The 16,805-nt window shown below is 38.6% G+C and overlaps 1 protein-coding gene and 1 long non-coding RNA gene across 2 annotated transcripts; both read right to left on the bottom strand.

Moving 5' to 3' along the window:
* Window positions 1–3: 3 nt before the first annotated feature.
* LOC146371895 (uncharacterized) lies at window positions 4–507 on the bottom strand. The gene is made up of 2 exons (XR_014802812.1): window positions 336–507; window positions 4–80 (listed from the first exon to the last, which is right to left on the bottom strand). It is a non-coding gene; the product is annotated as an uncharacterized LOC146371895 (long non-coding RNA).
* Window positions 508–2,775: 2,268 nt separating this feature from the next.
* rhag (Rh associated glycoprotein) lies at window positions 2,776–10,910 on the bottom strand. Its single transcript, XM_084954299.1, has 10 exons — window positions 10,649–10,910; window positions 6,321–6,504; window positions 5,928–6,078; window positions 5,647–5,794; window positions 5,276–5,448; window positions 5,038–5,175; window positions 4,808–4,929; window positions 4,601–4,674; window positions 4,413–4,486; window positions 2,776–4,026 (listed from the first exon to the last, which is right to left on the bottom strand). Exons 1-10 carry the CDS (start codon window positions 10,830–10,832, stop codon window positions 3,952–3,954), a joined length of 1,323 nt encoding a protein of 440 aa, XP_084810425.1. The 5' UTR covers window positions 10,833–10,910; the 3' UTR covers window positions 2,776–3,951.
* Between the last annotated feature and the right edge of the window lie 5,895 nt (window positions 10,911–16,805).

The following is a 16,805-nucleotide window of genomic DNA, read 5'->3' as shown; positions in this document are numbered from 1 at the left end:
TTGCCTGTGCTTCTGGATCTTTTCCTTTCATCCTTCCTGGAGCTGGAGGAGGTGGACACTCTACAGTCCGCTTCTGCCGACTGCAAACGCAGAGAAATCATTATTGCTTGTGTTGCGTGTGTGTATATGTGCGGGTTTTGTGTGTGACAAGAAACAGGTCACCCTTTAAAGCTCCTGGATAAGCTGGCAAAGCTACGAATAACAAAACCCCAAATAAATGGAAGAATACGGAGATATGGATATACAAAAACGTTGCAGACAGTGCTACGTTTACAGAGCTACAGCTAAAAAAAAAACCCCGCTATAAGCTATTAAACCTGAGCTTTTGTACTCACCATAGCGACAGTTGGGTGCAGTTAAAATTATATTAATATTTTCTATCTACAAAGACTTTAAGAAGGCGTAAACTGTGAGTTTATAACCAGTTATCTCCGGTAAATTAGCACTAGTTAGCTACCTTAGGAAACATTTTGTATCCCATGATGCACCGGTACAAGCTACTTTCAAAACAAAGGCGCGAGAAGAACCGAAAGCTATCACAGCGCCCCCCAGTGGCAACAGAGATATTATTCATTGCAGAGTATTCGTACTGCTTGTGTTTGCTCGATGAAAACATACTACTATACTATTATAATTAAATAAAGAGAAGGAGTTTTGAATATAATTTAATCAATAAGTGGTCTAGAGAACGCTTATGATAGGTTAACAAGAGAGGAACTGTGATGCTTCATTAGAAAACAGGAATGGCAGACAAGTATATTTTTATTCCTTGTCCTCCTCTCCCATATCTTGAGAGAGTGTTCCACATTTTAACAGGTCCTGTGGGAGATACATCTAAAATTCGCCTTTTTACGCAGTGTATGTGAAAAGAAGGCTTTTTATTCTAATTAGATGAATAAAATAAAATCAAGAAAATGCTATGTGCACTAAAGAAGGTTGCAAGCTACAGCTTTGCAGATTTTGATGAATATCATTGAAAATCTTTGGTCATTTTTTCTCCTGCTAGACATGTATTTCAATTTTGCACAGGAGAAAATATGATGTGAATGACATAATATGTCTGAGTCATAATTTGTTTAAAACAGGTATGCCAAACTACCAAGACTGTTACCAGTGAGAAAAGCAGCTATATTCGAATACAGCAACTATCACAAGTGATAAATGAGAATAAACTTGACCTTCTTTTATATTATTATTTTTATTATTATTATTATTATTATTATTATTGTATTTCCTTAGTAAGAATGTTAAAAAAGTTGCATTCTATATTATATATTTCACAAAATCCCAGCATTGTGAACGCGTCTCTCTTTGTCCCACACAAACGCTGTGTTCATCCCACACTGCATCAGGACAGCAAGGCAGTGGTGAGATGTGCAGTAGGAGTAACATATGGGTTCAAGGTGGAGGTGTGATTGCATCAAAAATCGGCTCTGAATCCCTTTTTGTTTGCAGTGGTGATAGACAGAGTGACAGATGAGGTCAGGCAGGAGACGACACTGTGATCTACAGTGAGAGTACAAAGTAGTTGGAAGAAAGCCTGGAGAGGTGGACTTATGCTCTGTAGAGAAGAGCAATGAAAGTCAGAAGAAGTGAGATAGAATGCGTGCGTGAATGGGAAGAAGAAGAAAGGAGGAGTAAGAGCGAAGGTGGATGAATTTAAATACCTGGGGTCAACCATCCCAAGCAAGAAGAGCACGCAGACAGGGTGGAGTAGGTGGAGATGAGTATTAGTAGTGATTTGCAAAAGAAGAATAGTGGCAGGAGTGAAGGGGAAGTTTCATAAAAAGTGAGACCTGCTATGATAGTTGGTTTGGAGGTGGTGGCGCTAACAAAAACACACGTAGAGGGTTTGTGTGACAGAGGAAGGTACTATGGATAAGGTGAGATTGAGGCAGATGATCCGCTTTGGTGACCCCTAATAAAAATTTCCATGCATTTATTTTCAGATGTTTGTTTGTTTAGTTGTCTCTATTACGGATAATTCAGCTGATGTAGGGGGCTCTGCAGAGCTCAAGTATATTGTGTGTATTGCAGGTCCAGTGATGAGTGATGGATGTCTGAACAAAATTTCATGGCGATCCATCAAAAAAATCAATAAGAAACTGAGAAATTGCAGTTATAATTGAGCCATGCACCCATCGAAGAGTCAGATTATGCCTTCGATGCTTACCTCCCCCATGATGTGGACATTGGGTCAGCTGGCGGCGCAGTCGAAAGATTGCAGCAGTCCCAGATCAGATGTGCACACTGTGTTTATTGTGTTATGATATCCCCTACCCTACCCTGTGGCTTGTCATGTCTTTCATAATGTTGTGCTGTGGCCATTCATGTGCTTTTTTGTGCAGAGGAGTTTTTTTTGTTTCCTGTTCTCGTGCTGTCCTACCATGGAAGCACAGCATGAGTGGAGGTCTCTTTTTTTCCTCCTTTTCTGTAATGCTACCGATCTCCGACTTGTAACCCCATGTGATGTCTGTGTTATGTGTGTAAGGTCGGGGGGTGGGGGTGGGGGGGGGGGTGTCCCATTTCACTGCAGGGCAACCTGCTTGTGACAAATAAAGCTGATTCTGATTCTGATTCTGATGTCATTCTGGTAATCATTTAACTCGGTCATATTGTGTAGAATTAAAATTATGCTCTGTCTCTCATTGCTTATAGAGGAGGGGAAAAATCCAAGACAAAAAGCAAAACAAAACAAAAAAACCCTCCCACAACATTTCTTTAGTTAAACTGAGAACTTGAAATGATTGAAACATGCTTTAAAATAACCACAAAAACTGTACAAAAACATGTTTATTATGACAGTAATAGTATACCATACAAATAAGAGCTCATGTCAGCTGTATAAAAATACAAAATCATGATGCATTTTAGTGTGAGCATCATAGATCATTTGAGAAAAACCAAGAAAATCATTAAGTCAGTTTTATCTAGTGCTCAGTCCCGTGTTTTAACCTGTCCTGCAGTGCTTTGCCGTCATGCTGTTCAAAATCTAGATTGAGGGAGTGCACAGTGCACAAATTTCACAGCAATAGAGGAAAGAAAACTGGTGGATATTATGATACTATCTATGGTATGACAGCTTGCATATCGGTAGGTAGCTTCCTTTTATACTGTTTGAATAATATCTGAAAAATATTCAGTACCAGTTGCTATGTTTAAAGCTTTGATAAAACTGACCATGTCCATGTCTAAGATCTAAACTGTATGTACATGTAGGAATACATTTGCTCTGAACAGAAAACAGAGTGAAAAACAAACCCCAGCTCACCCAGTGACAGCCAATCAACTTTTCTACAGCTGCGCTCAGAAAGATAGAAAATGCTAGGAAGGTTTATTAGTTGCAGTAATATCATATGGCTGTCCCTGCACACTTCAGAGCCACACTGCTGGTTTTTACAATGCCTGACTTGACCTCTCACATGAGGACTGGGCTCCAGTGAGGTGATGTGAACCAGCAGTTTTTCTGCTCGAGCTTCTACAGAAAAATATAATGTATAAGAAAAATACACACTGTAATCATATAGTAAATATGCTTTTATGTTTTTTTATGATATAAAATGAAATTAAAAAAAAAAAAAAAAGAGCTTATACAAGTGTGTCAGCAGTGAAGCTGTGGAGCGGTTCGTGAATATAAATCAAAGTGTAAAAAAAAAAAAAAATCCCTGAAGTTTTAACCAAATTTAAAATTTTTATCATGCATATATATATATATATATATATTTTTTAGCTTTTATGCGGAAATGTTTAAGTGCTCTTTCCGATACAAAATCAAACTTTACTGTGATGAAAATAACTCTGTGCGTGGTTCGCAGTTCAGAAATGGAATAAGCACCACGTTTAAGCGAATCCTGCATCAACAAACTGATATTTGGTCTTGTGGTGGAGCTGAACTGTGACTTTTTAAAAAAGGTCTTCATTTATAGCTAAGGCAAAATCGTGGGCAATTGTTTAAACATCTGCTTTGTGCTTTGATTGATCTCCGTGAGCCAGGCTCTCCTCGTTCTCTTCCTCCTCATTAGGAACCTGGAAAACGAGCAATGCAAATTATTTGTCTGTGGCATAAATGGTCACCAGGCAAGCAAAATACAGTTCAAACAAATGCACAATGCATTTATGGACATGCATGATATGCACAATGTGTTTCTGTGAATTAAAATCTGTATCTAATGATATACTGATTGACTGCTTATTATTTGGCTCTAATTTAATACTTTAATTATTAAAACACGGTGTTTGTCAGGTATATGTAGTTTTTGTGCCTGGATGTGCTCACTTTTTCTCTACTTATACTGATATATGAAGCAAGTCTATCTGAGTTAATAACTTGAATAAACAAATCTGCCTTCTGCCACTCGTACCAGACAGTCAGAGACCTGAAGATAATATTTATGAGGAATGGGATTTCTTACCTCCCAGTAAATAGAGTCATCGAAGCAGTTCTGGTCTGGAGGTTGTCCCCAGAAAGGCAACTTCATTATTAGACCTTAAAGAAGAAAATGAATGTTTGATCACCCTTTTCTAAACCTCAATGTCTTTCCATTGAGCAATTTGGCCGTTGGGTGTAACATTTATGGTTTTATTAATCTCCTCTGCCCACCTGTAATAGTACCCCCAACCAAAGCGAACCCGAGGGATGAACCCAAGGCAGCAGCTTGCATGGTAGCGCTAGCACTAAGGAGACAGGATGAGAAGAAGTGACTTTTAAATGAAGTAAATCGTGTCAAAGCCATATTGCTTTTATGTGTGTATATATGGGTTATTATAATACTGTGGTGAGATTTTTAGTGCGTGAGGTGACTATTACCGGTCTTTTTTCCCCAAAGCTGCAGCCACAATTCCAGCCAGCCCACCCAGGATGCCAGGCAAGCCATGCAGATTGTGGACACCGCAGGTATCCTGGATACCCAGGTTGGATGCCAGTATAGGCTGCAGAGAAGGAATGACAGGGGATTTTTAGTCACCAACAAAAGTACACATTGTTAATTCAGATTCAGCCTGTACCAGGTTGTACCAGTTGTCTTTCTTTTGACTCACATTTAGGTATTTGAATCCCAGGGTGGAGATAATGCCAGCTACGAGCCCAATCAGCATGGCTCCAAATGGCCCGATGCTCATGTCAGCACATGTTCCCACTGCAACACCACCAGCCAAGGTGGCGTTCTGAATGTGCACCTGTGCAGTAGAAAGACATAAAGACAACTGTATGACTGAATTTCTGCTTTTAAGTCTGTGAACTGTCGCTGTTATAACTATTAGAGTAAAGTTGCCGGACCATGTCCAGTTTTCCTTTGTGCTCCACCAGGCTGGAGATGGCATAGGCAGAGAGCACGCAGGCGGCCAGGGAGAGGTAGGTGTTGATCACTGCAGTGAGCTGAGTGTAGCTCAACGGTGGTTCAGCGATGGCTGAGTTAAAGCTGGGCCAGAACATCCACAAGAAGATGGTTCCTGTAGAAGAGGATGTAAAAAAGGAAACGTCAAGGTCCATGCTGCACAGCTGTCTGTGTCCACTAGATGGCATAAGTCTGACTTCCATTGGAGGCCAGTGATGCACCAGGGAGGGAAAGTCACGGGAAAGAAGGGAAAACTATCTCTGTAAACACAATTTAATATATGATCACAGAATTATTTTCAGTGCTCTCTTACCGATCATAGCAAACATATCAGAGTGATAAACAGATCCATCGTTCTCATGTCCATTTCTTAAACCTGGTCTGTAAAGTACTCGAGCCACTGCCAAGCCAAAGTAGGCTCCGTAAGCATGGATGATCATAGATGCTCCAACATCACTAGCCTGTTGAAGAGAAAGGCATGATAGACCCACAGTAGTGTTTGATAAAACAGTGAATATTCATGGTTGTTATGTGGGGATTTATGTTTTTTTGCTCAGTTCATGGACACACATGCACTTGCTACTATGAACTCACTTCCATGATAGCAACCACCAGATGCTCATTGACGGAAAAGATGGTGATCTCCAGTATGGTCATGATGAGGAGCTGCACAGGGCTGGTTTTACCCAGAACGGCGCCAAATGAAATCAGGACCGTAGCTGTGCTGAAATCTGCATTGATTATTCTGCAGGAGTGAGGACAAAAGTTATTAGAAAAAACATCAACAGACATCATCTGTGATCTATTAGAGCTACTTATGTGCAGGAATTGGCTTTATTTAGCATGTACTTGGTAATGATGTAGAAGGCTGTGCAAGTCTTAGGGACTTGCATCATGACAGCAACCCCAAACCTACAGCCAGCCATGTGCATTTTTCTTATAGCAGTTGTTTTTGAAAAGCGATATGTGCAGCGAAGAAAGCCATACTTCAAAATGCTGACTTTAATCTTGCCCCCTTCCAGGTGCCAGATGCCCTGCATGAGGAGGCCCCACTGCAGGCCGAAGGCAGCCAGGAGCAAGTTGATGCCCACGCTGCTGAACCCGTATCTCTTGAGAAATGTCATCAGGAACCCGAAGCCGATGAAGATCATGACGTGGACGTCCTGAAACACTGGGGACATGAGAAGGGAGGTCAGTTAATGCTGTGTTAGCTAGTCCCACTTTAACCTCAGCTGAATGTGGTCTTATAATTGAATTGAATGAAGCACTTATTCAGTTCAAAGTAAAGTATTTGCTGCGACCCTGCTGCTCACAGTGGTATGTTTTGGTTTTTTTTACTTTGTGGTTTAAATGACTTATTGAGAAGTAGCTGGACTTCTCAGGATTCATTTCTGTCCACAGTGGCCTCATTGTCAGCTGTGACCTGTCAGGTGGAAAAGCAATTCAATCACACTATGAATGGCATGCTGAGAAAATACCCCCACTGTCCCTGTTGGGGTTATGGCCTTGTGCTTTTCTATTAAGTGCATATGATCTTAATAAGTCTAAACTTAAGATGTCTCAAAGGGAGGGGATGCTTTGTGCACTCTTATCTCTTTTTGTGAGCCGTTAGACTGAAAAAGGCAGCAGGGTTTGGAGTTTGCTCATCTTATATCCCCTGTTTGATTATATATATATATATATATATATATATATATATATATATATATATATATATATATATATAATTTTTTGATAAGTGAGGATAGATGAGTCTGGATTAAGGCCAAATACATTTTAGGGGGATTTGAGTCATCATCATGGCAGGAAGGGAGACTTCTGTTTCCCTTAAGGCTTTAAGCTCGCTATGATGAGCTTCACATGTGGAAAATATATCAAGTTGTATGTATGTGTAGGCTGGGAAACAATACACTCATTTCCTTAGTTCATAATGAGCACATAATGTGTCTGTTATTGTCTAGACAGGACACGCTGTGTTGCAGCCTTAAAGAATACTTTTACAGCTGTTTCTCAGTTTGTTTGTTCTTAGTTAGTTATGAGTACTTAAATGACTTAAAACAAGTGCAAAAAAAACCCCTGCAGTTCCTCTGCTGGCCACTGGTGGCAGAATCTGAAAGCTAGTTTAGTTTTAAAATGTTGAACTTCACAGTGAAAGTAAACATGCTTACAGCATGGTACAAATAAGGTTTTGGTGTATGGATAGAAGAGAGTGGGTGAGTTTATTTAGGGGTGTGGCTATTCTAACTGCCTGATGTGCTGATATAAACAGCTGGACAGTGAATGGCTGTCTGCTAAGCTTCACGAGGCTAATTAGCATCACTGGACTAGACCTCTTGACCATGTTTTTGGTGTTGGTAGCTTTGAAAAGCCTGTTGTGTGGTATTGCACATTCGTCTCTCAACACCAGTTAGCAGCTACCTGTCTACTATGTCTGCACTATGCTTCTGTATAAATTATGAATGCAACTTGCTAACCAAGGTTATAAAGTTTAGCTGATAGTTTAGGACTCTATTTTTGCATCCAACTATAGTCTAGTCTGTCTCTAGAAAAACAGCTACAGACAGTTTTCTCTAGTTGTTGTCTCTATTAGCATTTAGCCAAAATGCTAAAATTACAGCTTCAACATAATGAGACCAGAAACAATGTGAGTGTGCCCATCTTTTATATACAGTCTGTGGTTCCGCTGTGTTCATGTGTAATATATAAAGCAGCCTTTTCGCTTAGCTTAGCACAAAGACTGAAAATGGAGAAGACCAACTTTGAACTCTCTAAAGAAAAGCAAAAAAGATCTGCCAGTTTAAGCCTCTAAAATTCTTTATTTTACATGTTACATCTCATCTGTTTAATGGCTGAAGTGTTATTACCACAAAGTTGTCAGTAGTTTATCAGACAAATGGCAAAGACTGCAGGATGTTACTATACGCTGCCAAGAAACAGTCTGACAACATGTTGTTTTTACACTTACATAAAATGTCTTAAACATTAAACTTTGGAGATTTTTGTTGACTTGTAAAAGAGTCAGATTAGTTGTTTCCAGTCTTTGTGCTAAGGCAAGATCAGCCTTTCCTAGCTGTGGCCTTGTATTATACTATAAAAGTATCATCTGCTTCATATTTTGTAGATAGACATTTATGTTAAAAGTTTGAAGTATTTATTATGATTTAGCATTTTGAAAAGTAAAAATAGAGGTTGAATGTGAACTCAATCTCAACATTTTGATTTTATCCCCTAGATGAAAAAGCCCAAACTCAGACGTAGGTGCGTTAAAGCTGTTTAAAGCGTCAGGCTCCCATGCGCCATTTACATCAGAGTACATTATTTTGCAAGCAGCAGCTTTCAAATGGCGATAATGGGGGAGATTAAATTCATCCACATCTATTTCCATAAACTGTTTCTGCATATAGAATGTCAGCAAATTTCTAACACATCCTTGGGTATTTGGGAAACATACAAACCCACTCACATCTGCTTTAGTCAGGAATCTGTATATGTGCTTAAAAGCCCTGATAGCTCAACATCTGATTACTGTGTGCTCTATTATAATAAAAATGCTCCAGGTTCTGACAGTTCAACATCAAAACCAAACACCAAAAGAGAGTCACATCTTTCCCTTTTAGTCTTAATTAGCAGTAACAATCAGCATTTTGAAGTCATCTGCACCTGCAAGCTGATGTGTAGACATCTGACTAAGCTTATCTCCATGAAGCTGTTTTGAAGAAAATCTTTTTGCCCCTGAACTTGCACTTTTACCCCTCTCTGTTTCTCAGCTGGGTGAGTCAGAATTGCTCTCTTTGTAGTAGTGAACAGTAGATTGTGGACGGGGATGAGATAAAACTGGAAAGCAGCCACAGTGACTGGCACCACGCCTAGATGTTAGGTAACGCGAATCCTCTGAAGAACTGGCTGAACCAAGACAAGCAAGAGACACCTCAGGTGCAACTGTGCAGCTTTTTTTTTTTTCAAGCCATGCATAAAAAAGATGAATAATTATTTCATTTTACAAAGTATTAAGTCAAAGTCTTCCTTTACTTTAATGTTTGATTTAGCATATTAATCACTCTTTAAGAAGAAATGAAAGACAAAAAGTCACAATTACAACATTGTTGAGGTATTTTTTCATACCAGACCACAATTTTACTTCTGCAAAATGCATATTTTAACTGCTTATTTGTTGTCCTTTGAGCTTGTAATTGCAGAAGTCTGGGATGTGTGAGATAATGGATCTCTTTCAGCATGCAACCCCAAGCCTCATGCTTTCTAACATTGCGCAGTCCCAGTTTAAATGCTAATGGTTTTAGATTATCAAGCATAATTTAAATTTTGCAAAAGTTTTAGCTCTGGGCCTGTTATTCCAAAAACAAGTATCCCTTCTGAACTTTTGAAGATAAATCACTGCATATTTTTTACTCCTTTATGACTAACTGGGAATTAATAGAGTGTTACAAAGATAACATAAGTTTTATGCAGAAAAGACACAGCAGAGTTCACAGCAGAGTCTAGCCTTAAATGTGATCTTTACTTCAGAATTTATTTCTTGATAGTCAACGTATGTGACTTAAACATCCCATGTGAAGCAGAAGATACGGTCAGCTTCAATGCTGAGCTAATCTCTTGGGTGTCACAACCGCCCCACCCAATCGTGAGCAGGCACTCACGCAGTAAAACAGCAGCTATCTGAATGCAGATAAGTGCACAAGCTGCAAAGAAGCCGCTAAACTGTAGAAACCGCTCAGAGCCCACAAAAAATGCTAAAGCTACTGCAGGATAGCTTGAAAAATATCAATTTAAATGCAGCACAAAACCTCCAGCTTCCACCTGACTGTCCTTTATGAGCCTTTTTTTGGACACAGTAATGAAATCACATGTGACCTCCACCTTTCCCAACAGGATTCACTTGTCTTCTCAGCTGCATGTGTTTGATTAGACCTTGTGACAGATGAGAATTCAACCCCATGACTCCTTTTATTGCATTTAGTTGACCTGCGCTGGAAACAACCTCCAATTTATGTTTGCAAGCGACTGATTGATTAACTAGACCCCTAAAATAGAATTTATTTTATTCAAGAAAAAGAAAGTAAAAAGAAATGTGGAAATTTTGTTTACTTTGCTATTTTTATGAGAAACAAGCAAAATGTTTGTCATCTTGTTTTCTGTAAAATTTCAGTGTGACTAATATTTTCTGCTTTTAGTCTAAATTTTTTTTTAGATGCAGTCTCAACACTGTGATATAACAGATATAACATTCATAAAAATCTATTTATAAATACAATGTTGACCAAGCAAGCAAGCAAGCATGCGGCTCCAGGTAGACTTACTGGGGTAGAGGTCCATAGGCTTCAATTTATGGTCAGTGTTATTGTGGGTGTCGTGTGAGTCATGGTGTCCATGTTCCCCATCATCATAGACGACAAAAACCGCAAATAGGATGATGGTGATAATCTCCAAAATCAAGGCTATGATGGGGAACTTTGTCCTCATGTTGGTGGCATATGCAGGCATCCTGAGACCAACTCTGCTTATCTCTCGTGCAGCCTCTCCCTCCTCAGCTCTCTTTTTAGGGGGTTGTGCTGTGTGAAGAAAGTGGTGTCTGGTTTTAAACTGATGTAGGTTTCGCCGTGACCAATGACAAGGCAGAAGACCAGGGCCTCGGTGGTGAGCACCCCCTCCGTCGTGCACTTTGCTCACGAGGGATGGGTTTCCTCTGTGGATGCCGGAGGGGGCAAAACAAAACACAAACGTAACGACACCCAGCCAATGAGCGGACATGAAAAGACTCAATGACTGCTCCTTCCCACTCATTTTGCACTGTCAAACTTACTGCATGTTTGTTTACTTAACTTTGCACTCATCATTTTATGTCTTGAAATACAGCAGCAGAAAATGCAAATCTAATGTGCAAATAAGACATGCTTTTATAGAAGGGGATACTAATTATTTACATCTGCTAATATGTAACAGCTTTCAAACTGTTACTCCTTTGTTCCTCTTTTTTCTCCTGTTAAACAACATTGTATTTTATTTGATTTTTTTTTATTTTTCTTTGTTGTGTTTTTACTGATGGACCTGCATTTTCAGATACAATGATACAAATACAAAATATACAGAAATATTGTCACAAAATGTGTAGAAAGAAAAGGTTGTGGTGGATTTGTTGTAATTTATTTGTAATCATCTACGCTTTGGTAACACCCTCAAAGTGTCACTAAAATAAACTACATAACAAGTGGTAATCACGTGAAAAATCAAATTGTACAATTCCTTTAATTTAATACAAGAAAACATCTACAATGACTGAACTTGTGTAACATCATGTTATTAATAATACTAAATTTTGTGACTTAGCTGTCCCACATTTTCTCTAAATTAGATTAGATGAGATTAGATTAGAGCCAGGAACACTTTGTTTTCCACCCCTCCCCATTTAGCAGTGTGTAAACATTTAGTGAGCACTTTATTGTGCTCTCTAATGTAGTTGTAAACACATATGAGTGTGTATCAACGTGTTGGTTAACAGCAGCTTGTTCTGTTGTAAGTGACTTCTCCCGAGATGTTGAGGTTGGTATATCAAAAGACACGTACCAATTTTCAACGCAAAAAACAGGTGTTATGATATAAATATCTCAGCATTGAAGACAAGCACTTATTAATATCAACATACAATGACATTAACTGCTTATTAAATACTCAAGCAGGGAGTTCAAGCGTCTTCAAGCGGACGTCTCAAGCATCCGACACTAGTTATGTGCGGATCAATACTGAAATATCGATTCCTCCGATACCAGTCATTTATGTTCTAAAATCGATTCTCACATTAAAATATCAATATTTTAGTAATTTAGGGTAAATTTGTAGTTTATCATTAACAGGAACACAGTGGAAAAAAACTACATCATTCAGATTGTCTACATTGGAAGGAACTACTTCCTCTTCCGCCTTTCTTAGTCATATGCGAAATATGACTGTATAAATGTGTCCAGCCCCTTAGTGTGCGCACTCACAACAATGGCTGAGCGTAAATGGAGTCATGTGTGGACGTATTTTACCTCCACAAACAGCCGAGACGTGGTTTGTGATACATGTGGCAAGACAGGTGTTGTGGCAACACCACTAACCTCGTCAAGTACCTCACAGTAAATCATATCACAGAATATGACGAGTGTATGTTGAGGCGAACTGAAGAGGAGGAGACGAGAGGGACAGGTGCTGCTAGGGCAAGACAGACGTCTCTCACGGAGTCCTTTAGTGCTGCAGGCAGGCAACATGTTCAAATAGTGCACAACTTCAGGTTTTTTATTTCTATATGATAATTCTGCATTATTTAAGCGATAAGAACAAGTAATGTGATGTCCTGTAATCATTATGAAGCTATAATTTGAGATACAATAAAAGATTCAATGAATAAAATGGGGTGGCTGTAGCTCAGGAGGTAGAGCTGGTCACCTACTGATCAGTATCATCGATACCACCCTGAATTTTACTTGGTATCGGATCAAAAATGAAATCAGTGGTATCGCACATCACTACCCGACACGTATCTCACATATCTCACCAACCACTTTGTTAAATACTTTGCTAGTACTGAGTTGGAGCTGGTGGCTGTGGAGGCCATTTGAGTTCAATAAACTCACCATCATCTTCAAGAAACCAGTTTAAAATGATTTGTGACATTTTGTGTTATCCTGCTTGAAGCAGACATCAGAAGATGGGTACACTGGGGTGATAAAGGGTTGGATGTGGATGGAAAACAATACTCAGATAGCTGTGGTGTTTAAATAATGCTCAGTTGGTGCTTTTCCAATCTTCTGTTTTCCAATATTATTGCGTTTATGCAAATGATCACATCAGCTTCCTGTTCTTACCTTACAAGAGTGGTGCCTTCTGCAGCTGTAGCCAGTCTGCTTTAAGGTTGAACATGTTGTGCATTCAGATATGATCAAGGGAGAATGCCCATCCTCCCTCGATCTCCAACTGCTCACTGGAGATGGTAGATCGGCAATTTTTGAAACAACTATATCTCGTTCAAAGTCACTTTAATCGTGTTTTTTCTCATTCTGATGCTTAGTTTGAACTTCAGAAGGTCGATTAGAAATTTGGGTTCACAAGCAGTTGAACAGTTGTCCCTAACAATGTGGCCAGTGTGTACATGTTCATATTTGATAACCAAACCATTCCAAGATAATTAAACCTCCAGGTAAACTAACGCAGTAGAGAGTAAAAATGTGTCTCTGATATACAGACGAGCATTGGTGTGTTTATTAAAGTGTTCTACAAGTATTTAACTATGAAAATATAGTCTTTCATCTTTACGCTGTTTGGAGGATTTTTCTTATTCCCACCAAAGATTTAAAATAGTCATTTAACTGTTCGTCAATACAATGCGTTATGGTTAGAATAATATGTTGTTTATCAGAGTTTATGAGTGTGTCTGACTCAGTGTCCTTCATGAACCTTCTAGTTCTTTTAACAAGAGCAAAAACAAAACAATCTTAAAAATTATAATGCTTCTTTGTCAGGGTAGCAGGGTTTTTCAGTGCTTTACCATCAGCTGTTTAGTCACTCTTACATACAGCATAAATGCCCTGTGCTTGCTTTCCCACTACAAACCATCCAAGCTTACAGTGGTTCAGATTGATCTGCAGGCGCTGATCCTTTAAGTGGCTCCCACTGAGAGTGTGGTGACAATCTGAGACTCTTCACCAAATTACCTGAGGCCAGAGGCTCTCCAACTGTGCCAGGAGCTTTATGAACTAGCAGAAAATCACTGCCAGCAACACATTTCTACTTCTTTTAGAACTGAGAGCAGTGAGCGTTTTTTTTTTTTTTTTTTTTAACCCTGACCCTTTGGGAAATCACTTTGATAGATATCAGAAACACTGCCGCACTGCTGAGACTGCTCTGCTTGCACTGACTAAATATTCCATTGGTGTTCGATGTAGAATTTAACTCTGGCTTTCTAACAAAGCTGTTTAAGTGGGGAGAGGCATAGTGAGCTATTTGGTAAATTTGAAAAAATATAGGGGGGTTTTGTGGTCCATTTTATGAGGGGCCATACAAGCTAAAGTTTGTTATGTCACTCTTGTGTAAATATATTGTTCTTTCATATACAGATATTGTCACACATGCGTACATGTATTGTCATCTTTGTACACTTTTCTTCTTATTTCATATCGGTTTCAGCTTTATTTGTCATATGCAAGTTAGCACAGGGTCAACATTGCAGTGAAAATGTGTATACATGTATATTCACTCATACATTAATTTTCCTTTCACACATATTCTATTTTTTATTAATGCTACATATTTTTATGCTGACATACATTTATTATCCTTACAGGTGCAGCCATTTCTACTCGTGCATATATATACCCTTTATTTTTCAACGCATAGATATTTGTACTCCTTTACTGACACATACATACATACCAATATTCATCCTTTTGCATACATGCATTCTGACATTCACGTGTATGCATTTCCTAACACAGGAAGTTCATCCTTAAGCAGGAAGTCACTCTTGAACCAGAAAATGGAATACACTTGGAAAACTTATTTGACATACCCAGACCTAACCCAGAAGAACCAAGCAATGAAGTTGGTCAAAGCCATTGTGTTTTCTTTACTAGTATTGTGGTTAAATTAGTAGTAGTAATGAAAATGACATTATAACTTAAACAATATATTAGAATGTATTGAACAAATTCAAAGAGAAGCTACCGATTCTTTTGTTTGTTTTGATCGTCAAGATTCGTTGACAGTGCAAGAAATAGTTAAGCACTGAACTTAAATGGATGACTGATTTTCTTTTTTATTGACTGCTCATGAAACCAGAGAAAGATATGAGGGGCCGAACAAGCCAAAAATCCTTCTTTCACTTTCACACACATGCATTCTTCTCCACATACATATACTTACACTCTCATATAGTTTTATTTTAATTTTTATATTTACATACCCTAAAAGTTGATTTTGTTCATCTGGACGTAGTGTTTTCAGTGGGAAAAACGTTTCGTCACTAATCCAAGTGACTTCTTCAGTCTTCTTCTTCAAGCTAATGTAGCTACCACCTCCCACATTAATAAAGATAATTTAGTATAAAATAATATCAAAGTAAGCATCAACTTACATTTGGGTCACAAGTACAAATAGTGCCACTAATATTTAAATAAACATCATGGCCTTTACTGTTTTTAATGTGGGTGCTTATCTGAACGAATTAGCTAGTGCTAAAATGTTGTAACAAAGTGTGTTGCTAAATCAGCAAAGCATATTTAATATTTTGTATTTGGCAAATGTGCAGATAAGTAGCATCCTGTTTTGTTCTTACCTTTTCCTTGATCGGTGGTTTCAGTTGCCAAAGTGTTTCTGGGTCTGATATCAAAAAGACTGATATTGCAAAGCTTGCTGAAGTACTCAAGTTTCTTCTCCCCCGTCCATGCTGTTAGACACCTGAAAGTAACCGGCTCGTGCTTCTCAGCCAATCACAGCCGTGCAGACACTCTACCTTCCATTTCCACTACTCCTTATGTTTCCACTATACTTTTTCATACACATACATTATTCTCTTGCATACATATATTTTCTTCAGACATGCATGCACTCTCTTCTTACATACATATGTTATTTGCATGAATGACAACACATGTATAAGAGAGCATAATATTGCATTATGCATGTTAAATATGTGTAAATATGAGAAAAAAAATTAAAGTATATGTATGTGAAGAAAGAATGTATGTGTGTGAAAGTGAAAGAAAGAATTTTGGCTTGTACGGCCCCTCATACCACCTGTAGCCATTCATTCATGGCAGTGACAAGTACTCTCTCACACCAGCTTCTTCTTGTCGTATTTTCTTTTTCTTTTATCTTATTTCTTTTTCTTATTTCTCCCATCACCCCCCAACCAGTTGCATCAAATGGCCCCTCCCCGAGCCTGGTCCTGTTGGAGGTTTCTTCCTGTTTAAAGGGAGTTTTTCCTTCCCACTGTTGAGAAGTGGTTGCTCTGAGGTGGTCATTTAATTGTTGGGGTTTTCTCTTCATATTGTAGGGTCTTACCTTACAATATAAAGCGACTTGAGGCGACTGCTGTTGTGACTTAAAATCTATATAAATAAAATTGAACCGAATTGAATTCTTTTTCTGGATTTTAGTTATTGAAAAAAATAAGCTACTCGGCTGTGTCCATTTTATGTACAGATTTTTCCCAGTGTAACTCTGGACCCTGGAGAAATGAAACTCCAATCTGAAAACATTTTAAGACATAAAATATATTAACTTGGCTGCCTTGAACTCTGAGGATTAGCTTTTTCTCACTTGGCTCTAGTCCGTCGGCATTTTCAGAAAGCGTGAGAACTGTTTACTTTTGTAAAGACTGTTCGATAACAGTACATTCTCTCAATCTCACATTTCACAGCGACTATCCCCAGGAGTCTTTAATTTAGTGCCAGTGTTTGATCTAGTGATTAGACAAAGGTT

The sequence above is a fragment of the Perissodus microlepis genome, chromosome 15, assembly GCF_051167445.1.
Source record: "Perissodus microlepis isolate ML-2025 ecotype Zambia chromosome 15, ASM5116744v1, whole genome shotgun sequence".
Lineage (NCBI taxonomy): Eukaryota > Metazoa > Chordata > Actinopteri > Cichliformes > Cichlidae > Perissodus > Perissodus microlepis.
The sequence above is the reverse complement of the archived record's forward strand: the minus strand, read 5'-3'. Positions and strand labels throughout refer to the sequence as shown.